This window comes from Micropterus salmoides, unplaced genomic scaffold, assembly GCF_014851395.1.
Source record: "Micropterus salmoides isolate LMB-PRFRI ecotype aquatic unplaced genomic scaffold, ASM1485139v1 Ms_hic_scaffold_1, whole genome shotgun sequence".
Lineage (NCBI taxonomy): Eukaryota > Metazoa > Chordata > Actinopteri > Centrarchiformes > Centrarchidae > Micropterus > Micropterus salmoides.
The window spans coordinates 29,006,018-29,022,776 of record NW_024040040.1 but is presented as its reverse complement, the minus strand read 5'-3'; the positions used below and the strand labels follow the sequence as shown (position 1 = coordinate 29,022,776).

The 16,759-nt window shown below is 39.8% G+C and overlaps 1 protein-coding gene across 3 annotated transcripts in view; it reads left to right on the top strand.

Moving 5' to 3' along the window:
• plppr5b (phospholipid phosphatase related 5b) overlaps positions 1 to 16,759 on the top strand; it is a 160,710-nt gene that overhangs the window by 86,065 nt on the left and 57,886 nt on the right. For all 3 annotated transcript variants that reach the window (XM_038723401.1, XM_038723409.1, XM_038723417.1), the window contains one exon: positions 9,940 to 10,072. In XM_038723401.1, the coding sequence (XP_038579329.1) occupies positions 9,940 to 10,072 (133 nt within the window). The remainder of the gene's footprint in view (positions 1 to 9,939; positions 10,073 to 16,759) is intronic.

Genomic DNA, 16,759 nt, shown 5'->3' with positions numbered 1-16,759 from the left:
GAGAAAGCACAAAACTACAGAAGAGGGAAGAAGTCGAGTTAGCATCATAACTAAGGGATGGTGTAGGGCTCTCCTGAGCCAGCCCTAAATAAAAGCTTTATCTTAAGTCTACTGTTAAATGTGGAGATGATGTCTACTTCCCGAACCCAAAGTGGGACCTGATTCCACAGGAAAGCTGAAAAACCTTGTGTATTTGCAACTTCAGTCCAAGTTGGTTTGTTTCACTTCTCCTCTACTCCTCTACCTTGTCTGCCCTGTTCACCAGTCGAGCTGAATAAATCACTGTGGCAGCACCTGGGTGCGTGGCAGCTCTGTTGGTTTCAGCTCCCAGCTTCAGTACCCAACGTGACCACATACACTGGCGGGCGCATGAGCACACTTGGACGCATGCTTGAATGCACTGTACTGTAATCCCTGACAGGACTTTATGCTTCTGGGTGTTCAGCCAGGTGGAAACATTCAGACCAGGCAAGGTCAGGAGGTTGTCTGTACAGATCCCGGCGGGGAAAACCTGTAAATGAAAGATTAATCCTTCAGTGAAATCGGCCAAGCGCTGGAAGCACAACTCTGGGCTCGAAAGACACAGGAGCATGGGGCACATCCTGGAGACAAGTAGCCTCAGTAGTGTTTATCATGTCCAATTGTGGGCCTCTGTCATGGCAGTTACTAAGAACACACTATCACTGTGAAAAAGGTGGCTTTGTTCTTGCAGAGCACTGTTATGGCCTGCTGACACAACTGTACGGGGGTTTTCAACTCCCTCCATGTACTACAAAAATAAATTCCCGATAATGTAATAACCCCCAATAATGTAATGAAAATCTCCTCTTCTACATCAAAAATGTAATAAAACCTGATAATGTAATAACTTTCCAATAAGGTAATAAAATGTCTTAACCAATAAAGTAAAAATCTCTGTACCAATAATGTAATAAATTGTTACATTAACAGGAGGTTATTAGATAATTGGGTTAACCTTATTTTTGCAGAAGCCAACCCAATAATGTAATAATTTCCCACTATTGTAACGACTTGGCCAATGTTGCATCAATAATGTGTTAATGTTTTGGGAATGCATTGTTGATGCAATTAAGTCATTATTTTCAAATAGGCGGAAATAGGAGTACTTTTTGTTCGTGAATATTACACACTAAATCTCCAATAAGAGAAAATTATACACACTATACCTTTAGAAGTTGGAGTATTGTCTTTATTGTCTGTATTGATCTGTATTGAATGTTTTCAATGTATGTTTCAATCAATGTAATATGACATTCTGCTGCCTGCTCTAATATTCTAACACTGCTCAAAATAATTAAGGGAACACTTAAATTACACATCAGATCTTAACGAACAAAAGAGTTGAAAGTTCAAAATCTTTACTGTATATTGTATATGTTGTTGAGAACAATGATGAGTCAGTTGAAACCAAAGTTACCAAGTTTGAGGTTGTTTGAGGGCTGGATTCCAAATCACACCGAAAATCAAAGGAAAAAAATTAGATCACAGGCAGATCCAACTTGTGTGACTTTCATCATGGCAACTCATAATGTTACTGAGTTGTGTGCATGACCCCCACGTCTGTATGCACTCCTGACAACTTCTGGGTATGCTCGTGATGAGACGGCGGATGGCATCCTGGGGGATTTCCTCCCAGACCTGGAGCAGGGCATCAGTGAGCTCCTGGACATTCTGTGGTGCTACTTTGCGGCCTCGGAAACACAGTTAGATAACATCCTCGAGGTTCTAGCACGTGAAGGTCTGTGACTCTCCAAGGAAATGCCTTTGCAGACCATCACTGAACCACCAAAACGTTGACCACAGTAACGTTGACCACAGTAACGTTCACCGTAGCGTCTCCAGACCGTCTGTCATATGTGCTCACTGTGAACCTGCTGTCGTCTGTGAAGAGAACGGAGCACCAACTACGGACCTGCCAACTATGGTGTTCACTGCATCCTTATGTAAATAAATGTGTACTAAATAATATTTCCACCATGTAGTATGTAAAACTATTGTACTTAGTATTTTTGTTGTTTGTTTGGTTTTGCCTACACTCTGATTAACTAAGGATGTATAATAAGACATGTAGCATCATACAGCGATGCAGGACTAAAAAGATTATTGGCTTATTTGGCTCTTTGACTCTCTTTTCATCTACCATAGACCAATGGCAGTGCAGCACTGTGGCTATCCACAAATAAAAAATGATGAAAAGTACTCAGACATGATTCAGACATGATTATTGTGTTGTCCATTTGAAAATAATGACCAGCTTACAAAAACAATGCATTCCCTAAATGTTAACACATTATTGTTGGTATGTTATTACAACATTGGCCAAGTTATTACAATACTGGGAAATTATTACATTATCAGGTTCTGCAAATATAAGGTCAACCCAAAAATGTTAGAACCTCCTGTTAATGTAACAATTCATTACATTTTCGGTTAAGACATTTTATTACATTATTGGAAAGTTATTACATTATCAGGTTTTATTACATTTTTGATGGAGTTAAGAGGAGATTTTTATTTCATTATTGGAAGTTATTACATTATTGGGAAATTATTACATTATTCGTTTCTACAAACCCTTTATTTTCAAGGCTTGGTAAATAAAGCGCTCCACCAAGCTCCACAGACTCATTCACACACTTCGTACACGTTTCAACTTGAAATTAGATTCCAGTTATGGCACTGAAAATGCATTTATGTTTGGACACAGCCATTTAGCATGTCATCTCTTCCTAAGCAAACCATGGTGGTTCTATTCTTTCACTGCTCTTATATGATCATGCCTTTGTGCACTATATTTCACCTTTCAAACAGGCCCTGGTTCTCCCAATTTGACCTGAAAGTCAAACTCTAAATTCACAGTTTCCTTCAGATATCAATCTGGATCAATAAAACTATGTATTTATCTTTAGACTGATGTATAAGTTTATCAATACGTGTTCCTATTTCATATCAGTGATGATGCATATGATGCAGTTTGAATGATATGGCTACATATGTATTGTAAAACTAAATGATGTTTGCAATGAGAAGCCAGTAACTGAACTATTTTATAATTATGACTTTTAACCAACAATTTAACATGATTCTCAACTGCAAAAGGTTTTTACAAAGGATATTTCATGTGTTTTCAAATAATATTTATTTGTTGTTTATTAAGTATCGCTATAATCTTAATCTCTTAATGTAACAATTTAGTATCATAACATCACCTGTGAGCTGGGAGAACATTTCAAAATTTGGGTTTGCAGCTTCTCACCATAACATACTCAAGGAGTTTGTCTTCAAATAGATACGTATGTTGTGAAAAGAAATTAACGCTTTAGATTTGTAGTTCACTTATCTACTTTTAGTGCTTCAACTTCAACTTTAACTCTCTCTCTCAGAGTTCTTGCATGATTTCACAAGGCAAGGCAAGTTTATTTGTGTAGCACATTTCAACATAAAAGGCATCAAGACAAAATGTAAACGCACCATAAGGCAATATAAAAATACATTTAAATCCACTTTAAAAAAAGAGTTAAAGGGGTTTGTAGTTTTCAGCAGCCACTAGAGGTGTTGTTTTCAGATTGTGTTGCATCATTTTATATTATGTGGGTCACCTAAGTTACAGCAACTGAGACGGTGGAGAAGCTGTGTACCTGAGTATCGGTTAAACGACAATAAATCTAAATTGAAAGTTATGAAGCAAACAGTGGTAGTGGTCCGTGTCAAAGTAGCTGGCTGCATCACTATTAGCTAGTATAAACAAATCACTCCACATTTGCTTTGTAACGTTAATCGTAACACTATTACATTATATTGGTAGTACACAGGATAGTACTATGGATTGCGTTAGCTGGATGAAGTACTATAACCATACAACTATAGTTTTTTTTCACCGGACAACGTTAGCAACATGTCGTCGTTAGCCAGCAAACTAACGTTATCTAACTGCAGCCAACAAAGCACAAAATCACAATATGTTTCACGTGCTTTGCAGTAAAAACAGACGACAATATTCTTTACATCTTAGACTGTGACACAATAACATTACTTACAGCTGTCGAAAATACCTCTCTCTCCCTGTTCTCCAGTCTTCCTTTAGCTTTTTGGCTAACAGCTGACTTGAACAACATTAAGGTCCAGTGCCGCTGACCTGCAGTGCAGTCGTGAATTCACGTCAGGGAAGGTGCGTTCAGTAGCGCAGCATTACTTGGATTAGTAACTGTAATACTATAACTGTTTTAGAAATAGTAATCTGTTACATTACTTTTTACTGGGAAAGTTAATATTACAGTATTACTGCCCAACACGTTACGTACCACTAATGCGTGAGAGCGACTGTGTTACACTGCGCAGGTGTGGAATGGGCAGCTGAACGCAAACGAACATCCTTGCTGATACTTGGAAAGGAAGAAAACTTTATGTTTTGTCAGCCTTAAGATGTCACATCCTTTCCATTTCACTTGGCCAACTGCTGTACCACCCCCCTTTACTACCTTTTTTTAAATTATAGATCTGCATGATTCTCGTGACTCAGATTTTCGGGTCGGAAAATCAAAAACCAGTAGTGCCCAAGTGTAGATGTTCTACCAGTCTGTAGTAGCCAGCTCACTGTTGTTAGCTGGGGAGACTAACATGCTCAACAAGCTGGTGAGGAAGGCCAGCTCTGTTGTTGGTCTGGACCTGGATTGGCAGTGGTGGAGAAGAGGGTGAGGGACAAAATTACTTCCAATTTGGAGTTCTCCTCCGATCCCCTGCAGCTGCCAAGAACTGTGGCAGCTGAGTAGCACCTCCAGCCACAGGCTCATCCCACCCAGTTGCAAGATAGAACGTTTCAGTCGTTCCTTTGTGCTAACAGGCACTTGACGATAAAACAGTCACACACACACACACCAACTCTGACTTAACATAGCATCACTGGGTACATATATACATATTATTGATCCCTGACTTACAACTTTAATGAATTTAGACTTAACCTGTTGCGCTCCCCTGGCAATCTTTGCACACCTGCTCTATTTAATTTTTATTTTTACTTAATTGTTGTGTGTATTTCTGTTGTGTTTATGTATTTAGCTACTCTACTGTACAACTTGCTACTTTCCTGTAATTGGCTGCGAACCTGAAGCTGAATTTATAGGTTTGAATTTCTACTACAAACCAATAAACATGTTGGGGTCAAACACATGAAAAACGGCTCACACAGTCTCATGAAAAATCATAGATTATAGCCCGCTCCCAAGACATTTTTATGAGTTGATGAGTTAGGGGTGATTTTATAAACTTTGTGAAATGCTTTCTACGGCAAATTCTTAATTATGTGTGCCTTGTTGTAAATTCGGCAAATGTTATACATTAAGTTATTCTCTCATGACAGCCAAGGACCCAGCAGGGACCCAGCGGGAATCTGCTACAGATGTGCATGGGACCCTTGTAGATGGCTTGGTATTTCACTTGAGATGGTTATTGCCTGTATCATTGTGATGACAATTAAAATCATGCTGATTACTCATGGAACACATGGCAAACGTCTTTCACATGTATTCACCTTAAAAAGAGTTATCATCAACAGAATTTTTCAGCTGATGTATTTGTTTTTTAGAAATTTGCTCATCCCAGACATAAGTATCCTATGAGGAAAATTGGTGTACCACAGGTGCACCTGGAGAGCCTGGCTACCAAGTAACTAATCCGTGCTGTGCTGGTCATGACAATAGAACTTGTTGCTTTTTTGGACAGAAGCAGGCCTGAAAAGATTAACTCAAAAGCAATCATAGGTAAAGGTACCAGGGGATAGACAGGAGAGTCTGTGTATATTTTGTATGTATATTTTAATATATTATTACTTTCTTATTTTCATTATCCCTAGTATTATTGTGACCACCATTGTTTTCAATTGTTTTCCCAGTCCAAAGGGAGTTACTGCATTGGAGGGAGCTGGTCAACTGCACAACTAGTGATTTGTTTAAGGCAAATTACACAGACATGATCAGAATGCTTAAAGAGGACATATGTATATATATATTTTTATATTATTATTATTTTTTTACTTCTCATGTATTTCAACAGTCTGTGTGTCAATTCTAGAGATGTCATTTTTGCATTTTGACAGCCTAGAATGTAAATGTACTTTTAGACTTCAAAGCTGTTACAGCTGTTTCCTTTTGTTATGTATATGCAAAATTGTTTTGTATGACCAGGACCCCACTATTCATTAATCTAACATGAATATGTGATGAGGGCTTTTGGGGGTTCTGGATGTGGATAAATATTATGGGTACATAATACAATACAATAAGGGTTGTTGGCTGGTTAGGACTCCCAACTACAGTAACTGTTTTCCCATATAGCTGGTGTGCCACGGTTGGATGGCTGCCAAGACTTTGGCCTTGGTAATAGTGAACAATTTTGATCTTGAAGCCGCTGGCGTTGCAGTAAATGTACTGGTAGTTGTTATTATGTCTGAAGTCACTGGTGGCTGCAGTCTGATGGAGAACTGGCTGGTGTAATGTAGCTGGCTAGCTGTTGACCTGTTGGCAGCAAAATACAGCAGCTGTCACATATTGACATTGCACTGATTTTGATAATACATACAAATACAAAGCAGAGATCAGTTAATGTTAAAGGCTCCTACAGATACTAACTCTTTGGGACTGAAGTGTTCATAAATTGCCGATTAGTACTCCATTATTTTGCATATAATTAACTGCATTTTATTTTGAGGACTTGTGCTGAACCAGGTGGAGCACCATGGGAATCTTTTACACCCCATTTACACCTGGTATTGAAATGCTATCTGGATCTGGATAAGTTGTCCAGATAATAAGAAGGTACAAACATTGAGCAGACTGGGCAGCCGTCTGCCTTGACCGGTTGGGTGGAGCAAGAGGGGGAAGAGAGAGAGAGAGAGAGAGTGCAGAAGGAAAGATAACACAGTAGCCTAACACAGAGATGAAAAATAATAGAAGGGTGTGGCGAGATCTTGTGCCATGAGATCTTGCAAGATTAAAATATAACAAGATTTCTTGTCAGGTTAAAAGCTGTCTTGCGAGACTCACCCAATTGACATTTTCACACACTCTCCCACCAAGCATCAATTTTCCCAGGCAGTGAAAAACAAATGTTTAACTGATAAAGTGACTTGTGGAGTGAATCAACTCCGCCCGGCTGATGCGACACTGGCGTACGCCATGATAGTAATGAAGTGAATCCACTGTCACGCTCTGAGTTGCAGCCAGCTTGTGACAGAGTGGTAACATATCTGGTAGAGTTTTGCAATAAAACATCAAATAATTGATTCGCTAGGGACTGAGTTGCACTGAAATTAACATGTATGGATTTGTGAGATTTCTGTGTTTTCAGTTTGTGTCTGAAAGAGATATTACCAATAGCAGTAGCCGAATGCACACCAGAGTATAGGGCAGGTAGACATAATAATGATTATGAATTCTTATTAAATGATGATATAATTCTCATAATATTACGATTTTTTTCTGGACATGTCAGAGAACACAGATTTGTGGGAGAGATTCTGAATGGGCAGAACATTTTGAACATAAACATATAATTTGCTGAAACACAGGAGCTATTAAAGTCCAGGAGTTTAAAGCTGACTTAAAATTAAATAATTTATAATCAGGGTTGGGGAGTAACGGATTACATTTAACGGCGTTACGTAATCAGGATACAAAAATTAACTGTATTCCGTTACCGTACAGAAAATAAAGACTTAATCAGATTACAGGTACATTTTGTAAAAATGGGGTTTACACATAGGGATTACTTTGAGCACAAAGTTTCCATTAAACGCAAAGTGGATTGTTATTTGCTATTTACGTGTTTCCTGTAAAAACACACAGCTAGTGAGGGATTTGTCGCAGATATTTATTGCCAGTATAGCCAGTAGTTGAATGTGGTTATGCCCCCTCCCATTCATGCAGACTCTGTGCGGACTGATTCCAGCTCCCAGTGAATGAACACGGCAGCCGGACCGTGAGACTCTGAGACTGACGGAGAAAAGACTCTGAGACTGACGGAGAAAAGACTCTGAGACTGACGGAGGCCAGTTTGACCACTGGGAATACAGTACGAAGGTGTTTTTTTGCCGGTTTAGCTTTGTCACCCCGGGGCTGAGTCAACGAATGAGGCTGTGTTCGGACCTGTTCATGTCATGTTCACTTGGAGGCAGCTGAGCACAGTTTCGTTGCCCGCTGGCCCAGCGCAGCTCCCCGCAATCATTCCCCGCTGGGCCCCCCCGCCGCTGGCCTGAAAACCTCCAGTGCTTGAGTGAAGGTGTAAACTTGAACAAGAAAAGCTTTTCATTGGACACTAAATGAAAGCAGGCCCCCCAGTGCAGGATGATTCATCAACGTTTTAATATCGTTTTCCAGGAAATGACAAACTCTAAAATGCCTTCAATACGACATACAAAACAACATTCTTTGTCACTGATGGGCCAGAACCTGCCATATGACTTACAGGCCTAGTGCAAGGCATCATATAAAAACATTTAGGCATAAACATCGATTTTGATTTCATGGGAATGGGATATAGTTGTATGTTTCTCTACATCTTGTCTTTATTTGCGTATTTGGTATTGAAGTAATCCAAAAGTAATCAGGTTACATTACTTTTATTTTCTGGCACTTGGATTACATTACTGATTACATTTTTGAACAATTAATAATTGTACCGGATTATATTTTTGAAGTAACCCTCCCAACCCTGTTTATAATTGAGATAAACAGGTGCCAAACGCACATTTAGAGATGTTACTTCCTCAAACAAAAGACTCAAAAGAGGAGGGCAGACTGAATCATGCGTATGTCAACATATCTGAAAGCAATACAGAATGCCTGAGAGGCGAGCCTTACTGCAATATATTCTGTTAGAGTTTTAGATTTTAAATTGTAACCTGCCACTTGAAGTGTGTTTCACTTTACATAAATAAACATTTCGACCATAAAGTGGTGCAGAGAAATTATCCAGAATGCAGGAAATTAAGTGTTCAATGCACAAAATTTTTATGTAATCTCATTTTTATCTCATGAAGCAAATATTGCGTCCTTTCTCATCTTGTGAGCTAGGTGTCTCGTCACACCCATAGTAATAATACAAATGTCAATGACTAATAATAATCTTAATAGTAATAATAATTGCGGCAGTGGGTGTTGAGCAGGAACATGGGGGCAGTAGGTGGCTTGCAACCACAGATCCAGACTCTCCAGCCCAGGAGCCAGAAACACCTACAGAAAGCACAAAACTTCAAATAGGGAAGAAGTCGAGTTAGTAACATGCATTAATGGGATAACAATAAGTTCCGTGCATCATGGGAAGTCTCGTGGCAGTTTAGGCGTATAGCTGCATAACTAAGGGATGGTTCAGGACTCACCTGAGCCAGCCCTAACTATAAGCTTTATCGAAAAGAAAAGTCTTAAGCCTACTCTTAAATGTGGAGATGGTGTCTGCCTCCTGAACCCAAACTGGAACCTGATTCCACAGGAGAGGAGCTTGATAGCTGAACGCTCTGGCTCCCATTCTACTTTTGAAGATTCTAGGAACCATTGGCAGCAAATGTGGCGTTAATCTACTCTTCATGATTCTACATCAATAAATCAGGGATAGATGGAACCATGGACCAGATCGCATTTTTCATTAAATTATGTCAGCCTACATACACCTCTGTTCCTTCTCTCACCGTACCGTGAGATGACTTCCTCTTTCCCATATGTTCCTGTGTATTCCACAGCTGTTTCTGTACAGATGGAGCCCACTTAGAAAACAGTCACACAAGCTCTGGACTGTGTGACAGTGTGTGAAAAAAAAAATGTTGCTGCCAACGATGGCAACTTCAACTCACAAATAAACTGTTACTAAGCTCATCTGAATTCAATTTCCTCTCTCTTTCTCTTTGTCTCTGGCCTTTGTTTCTTTCAGATCACAGTAACAGAGACTGTGCTGTTCCTGGTCCAGTACACATCCAAAGAGTTTGACCGGTCAGAGAAGACAGTAGCCACCGGGGACTGCTGTTACCTGAATCCACTGGTGCGCAGGACATTCCGCTTCCTCGGTAAGTTTGAGACTTGTGTCTAGTTTTTAATTACTGCAAACCCATACAGCAGTTTTACAACTGTGTTGTGTCACAGACATAACCACCCATCCATCTCTCAAAAACCAAATGGGATGTAGAGCATGTTTTTCAGACAGGAAAATTGAATGCAGGTGTGAAAGTTTGTCTATCCTGTAATAGATATTTATGGTTGATTTTAGATATTTATTGACCTTATGCGCTTCAGCGACAAAGAATTGCTTCCAATCTGTTTTGTTTTAAAGTGGTCATTTGCTCATTTTCAGGTTCATAATTTTATTGCAACTCTTTTCACCCTGTGTGTTGAATGCTCTGTTTTACCTATAGAGTGATGCATCTCACTTGTACAAGATGGGTAGTTGGGAGTTTCACGCAGTACCTACTAGTCAATCAGAATCAGAGTAGGACGGGTCCTGATAAGCCGATAACACAGCTCGGTTCAACAGTTAAATTTCCCGGACCAGCTTAGCAACTAAGACTGGAGCAAGAGTTTCAGAGTGGTTAATTATTAATCTGTAACACATTGATCTTTCATACAGAGCGTTTCAACTGAGCACTGTCTCTACATCAAAGTAACAACTTTATGTTCATTGACTGTCTAACATTTGGTAGGGAGAGTGGGCGTGAGGGGAGGCAGCAGGTGGACGTCTCGTCACTGTGTGCTGCAGCTCAGTGTGTTTTTCCACAGGTGTTTTTGAGGGCGTGCCTGCCTAACCGCTAAGTAAACATTATGACGTGTGTTACAAAGTGCCACAACATGGTAATGAAAGTAAAGGCTGGACTACAATCGAGCTGTTTTCCGTCAGTTCCGGAGCAGTGTTTTCTGTAGGAGATGGAAACTCCCTTTGTGGCTTCGTCACTTTACAAACCTATTACATACACAACAAAATATATATAACACAATAACGGAAAGGAACTAAGCCAAAAAAGCATAATATGACCTCTTTAACTTCCTGTCTACTCCAAAAGTGGGAATGTGTCCCGTTGTGCAGATTCACATCACATTTTAGCAAATATAAATATAGACTAGCTTTATCATTTAACGTACAGCAAGAAGGACTGCCAGAGCTAGAGGACAATGAGGGACTTTCTTTTCTCTCATACAAACATCAACCACTATTTACATAGCAGCCCTAATTAGGTCAGTACTCCCACACAGCTCTGGGAGCAGCTGTGATTGGTCAGAATGTGTTTTTATTGTGTTTTTATTGTGTTTATAACAATATGGTTTCATATCTGTGTCTGTGTGCAATTTAAAATGTGTTTTATTACAATATTTCTTCATCCAAAACAGAGTCACAGTCACAGTTAGTTACACTATTAAACACAGTCCAGTTTTCCATGATATGGGCTTATTTGTTTTGTAACATACTCATGACACTGGCTATAGACTGACAGGGAGACAGCTTCACACAAAGTGCTGGAAACTCAGGTAAACTCTGAACCGTTACAGTAATATTTTTAGTAAGTAATCCATGCCCTTTACATGATAGCGTTAGCTCGCCTGCTGCTTTTCAGTAACTTACATTACTATTCTTCTTTCACCGGAGGCTCAGCAATGTCAACGCAGCTACAGTAAATGTATTGATGATAATGAAACGGTTAGTGAAAATTATAAATGAGATTGTTGCCGCACTTTATAACAGTTAGACTGCAGTAACTGAAGTAACATTACTGTGGTGAATGGGTCTTCCACTGTGTTATTTTCCTGTGCCGTTATGTTGCACTATTTCATATTATGTGGGTCATTTACGTTACAGCGACTGAGAGGTGGAGAATCTGTGTACCTGAGTATCGGTAAAATGTCAATAAATCTAAATTGAACACTACGAAGCAAACGGTAGATCAATATAATTTCTTGCAGGCTAAATCAACACTTTGACATAATACCGGTGGTACACAGGATAGTTATGTGGATCATGTTAGCTGTAGTAAGTAAAAAAAAGCCATAATATTATATATTATATATTGTACCGGATAACGTTAGCAACTGCTCAGTGTTAGTCGTTGAGCTAACATGACTCTCTCCGTGACTCCAGCCTTTCTGATGTTGACTGCGTTTTCATTGGACATCATCTGATTCTGTTTGGCCTGACAGGCTTCAGCCCATAAACCTTTGTTATTTTGAAATCTTATGTGAAGTTTATGTTGGAGTCTGTGTTGTGCTGGGAGCCAGTTGTTTTATGGTGTTGGTGAACTGCATTTTGTTAGCTGCGATGTAGTTGTTGTAGTCGCTTTAGTTGCTTAAATTGGAGGCTACAGAGCATGCAACTACATTCCGACACCATCAAATTAAAAACAGAATAGTGGCTGTTCTAAGCAACAGAGAAAACATGTGTGCTTCATTTCTAAGTGAGGTTACAGCCATTGACATAGATTTATTAAGTGAAAAATAATAATTGAAAAACTACATTTAGCCCCTTTAACAAAGTGTAGGTTCACTACAATCTACATATTTTGGACAGGGAAGGCATCTGGTTTGAAAGAGGAGTGAAAGTGGCCATTTACACCATAATAGAGAGACCATCACTTGTTCCACACTAACAATGCTATTCTTTCATTCTATCCCAGAACAATGAAAATACACTCACAATTGGCCTCATGTAATAATGCCAATGATGGTTACCCAGACATGGCCTAATGTGACCTCTGAGGTTCTCCACCAGGTATCAGAAGGCATCCACCTCCCTGCATCACATACTGCACAGCTGAAGCCATATGCTGATATTTTCCACACAAGTACCTATAAAATAAAATATTTATTACTAAACTAATACCCCCCTCCCTCCTCTCTTAATCTGCTTCTGTCCGTTTGCAATTCCCACCAAGACCAAGCATTTGGCAACAGTGGCAAGGAAAAACTCCTTCTTAGCAGGAAGAAATCCTGAACAGTGGCGAGAGAGAAGAGGAGGAAATATAACACAGTAGGCCCAACACAGAGATGTAAAATTATAATCATAAGTGGATTGTTAAAGCCTGATTTATTGCTTCTCTGCCATCTGCAACACAATGGGCCTCACACAAAGATTTCTTCTTAAGGAGCCTGTATGAATGATTTCAGACAACTTGTCACATTCATGTTTTCTCTCAGTTTCAATCTTCTTGTAAGACTGAAGACTCATTCTCTTGCGCCTCCCATTTTAGATATGGACAGCTTTGCCTTAACATGGCCACAGAAAAATCAACCTGTTTAACACAAATTTTACTTAGATCCACATGGTAAATGTTCTAAATGTCAGAAGGTGATGATAAACCATGACACGTTCAGAATCAAACACATTTTCTCGCACATTCACAGACATCTTTCTGCAAGTCTGTATTGTACAAACCTTATAGATCAATACTTACAAACATTCATGCATTCTTATAGGTCAAACAGCAAGAGAAACTTCTAGACTGCTCTCTGATTAAACTGTCATGTGTTGCAACGATGGAGAAGGTGACAAGAACTAGGACATGACAGTTGGTGGTGGAAACAGATATAGGCCAAACATAAAATCACCACAAGAATAAATAAGGCAGAAAATTAAAAAAACAAGACATAGAACCAACAACCCCCAAAATAATACCCAGAATCCCCAAACCATGTCAGAAACACACACACACACACACACACACACACACACACACACACACAGTTTGTCAAACATACACATTGCAGCACAACAGTGGCCTCTCCTTGTCCTCTCTCATGCTTAAGTGAGAGCAGGCGATAAGGCTGCAGAAGAGGATTATTACCTAGATCCCTGAGGGAAATCCACTTGATGGCCCAGCTTTACCCTTGCATTTACACATCCAGCATGCCGTTAACATTAACAGTCCTCTCATTCCAGGCTAAAGCTCCTTTCATCCCTTAGAGACTCATTGGAATTGGTTGTCATGTATTATTACCTGTACATTGTGATTGAATGAGGCTTATGTCTTAGTGTTAATTGATGATAGTTTTAAGAAGCAGTGACCTCTCTTTAAAGTGTTCTTTTATATAGTTTCGATATGTAGTTTCAGCTATCAAGTTCCTTTTGTATCTTTGTGTTTCTTTTACAGTAGCCATGTTTTGATCTAATTGTCATGCGAAATTTAAGCGTACTTTTGAACGCTAATTTTTGAAAACAGAAAAAATAAATAAAATATGTGCGTTTCTGTCAGCTGGTTTGGAGCGAATAAACCAGGCTTGTTAGGGCAACTGATTTGGATGCCTGGACCTAACTCCAGGGTTTTTTCTAGGCACATCACTTGAAAGGTGACCCTGGGGCAGACCTGGACCATGCTAGAGAGATTACATACCTTCTCTGGCATGGGAACAACTGGAGGACATAGCTAGGAAGAAGGACATCTGGGCCACCTTACTAAATGCTTGATCACACTAGAGTGGCACTTTAGTGGCACTAAAGTGGCCTCTCTTTCCAGCACCATGCTAGTGTCAGTCAGAGCAGCTCTCTGAGCACACAGTTTATTCAGAAAATGTATTTATGCAATTGATTCATGTCTCTTAACTGCCTGTGCCTCTTTTCTGGAGCTGTTTAGAGGAAGGATAGCCTAAGTAAAGAAGGAATGGTGCAACACAGCTCATAAGCAGTTATGAGGTTCATGTCTCCAACGTGACGCCCAACCTTTACTTTATCTTGAAGAACACTTTTGTTTTTGTGCAGTGATGGACATTCAACATTCCAGGCGTGCTGTTGTGAACCAACAGTGTGGATTTGTGCATTTTATATCAAATAAGTTTGGACTACTCCAAATTCTTTCTCTCTCCCTGAGAGAAGGAGGAGGGGGTTTGGATTATCAACCCTCTACAGACAGCCGAAGCAACTCCAAGGAAGAGGTGAAAGGTTTCTCTCCCTAAGTGCTGTTTCTTGGCAATTGTAAAACTTGCCACTTCTGATACCGCTGCCAGATAACGCTTGGTGGCTGACTGTTAAAATGACAAAAGAAACACTCACCAGTGACTAGTTTTCCCTGAACTCTTCTCTTTGTAAGAGAGAGCAGGGAACCCTAAACTGCCCCCCCACATGTAACCATGGCAACTGACCTTCCTCTTTGTTTAATTACCTCACATCACAGGAACTCCAGGACATCCAGGGACAGTCCGCATTCCTTTGTGTGGACAAAGGAATACTGTCTCCTCATAACTTGCCATTACCTTGTTTAATTAAATAATCTTTTAGTTACATGATTAGGTCTCTCCACTCCATTTGAGTAGTTATGTCACTATGTTGTTGTTATTTGTTGTTTAAAAGAATCTAAATGAGTTAATTTTGCAGTGTTTTAATTTTCAGCAAGGTCACCTGACTTTATTGATTTTTTTTTTTAACTAATGCTTTGTTCACAATACTTTCTGACCCTTCCTTTAGAAATGATGATAAAAATTGTCATCCTGTACTCGATTAATTTTCCAGCTCAAATTTAAGTTTAAAAATAACTAAATTCCCCAGCTCCTGAGAAGATTGTGTTAGAATTAATCAGAGCTATCCTCATGTAACCCGAGCTCCCCCAAGTGGACAAAAAATATTACATGCCATTCTGAAATGCTAGCCTCAAAGTTGAACTAGTGACAATTGTTTTCCTTTTATCAAGTGCTTAAACTAAGAATGGTACAAACGTTGACAATTAAGGTTTGATTGTGGGAAATAGATTTTTTTTTTTATTAAGACGTATTAAAGTTAAAGAAAAGACAAGCTCTCCCTCAGGGGAAAAAATGACTTCCCTCTGGGAACCACGCCCCAACAGACAAAACAGCGACACACGCTCTTGTTCGCTCTCTTGTCCTCTGCTGTTCCCAGCTCTCCATCTGCGCTTCAGCACGTGCCCAGCGTGCCCCTCTCCCGGCAACGGCCTAAGATTCGACCCGGCGCAGCAAAGGCTTGTTCGTTTCAAGCCACGCACGCGAAGTGCCACGACCTCAGCTTTCCGTCGTTTCAGCAGCTTACTTGCGTTTTATTTTCTTTGGTTTTGTTTTGTTAAAAGTTATCAGTCCGTTAAGTTACACTAGTTTAATTGAAGAACAACCAAGTTCTTTTCTTTTTAAGCTTGATTCGTCGAGCTAATCTCACTGAGGTCGGACCCAACCACGTGGTCCCGCCAGCAGTAACAAAGGACGACCAAACCTTTGACCCAAGCAAGGGTTGGGAAGGCCCCCACTGCGAGTTTCTTCAGTAAGCCAACAAAAGACAGACCTCAGGAGCAATTCCCTGGCAGAGAAAGCGACTGGCCGACGGCTTTAAGCTGTCCTAACCGAGAAGGCACGGATCTCAGCCAGTGTGAGGCCACCGACCAGCACCCAGCTGGGAGAAGCGACACGCAGTAAGACCAAAACACTGCATTCTGTGGTCAGTGATGTCCCATAGTTGTTAATAGATTATCTTTAACGCGTTCATTAGCTGCCCGTATGAGTCAAATGCTCCCCACAATAGAACCCCTTCTCATTGTTTAGCCATTGTTTATTTCTTTGATGTATTTAACCATTTTATATCACCTTAGTTAGTTAATAAACTTCACTGTAATCAAGGAATTGTGTGTGTGTATTGCCTAACTCCAAGTCCCTGCCAAGAGAATTTACCCCTTCGATATGAGACTGACCGATTTATTTAAGATAATTGAGCAATTATTAACTAACTGATCACTAGTGAATAATTGTATAATTATTAAAACGCTACCCAGAGGTCCGGAGAC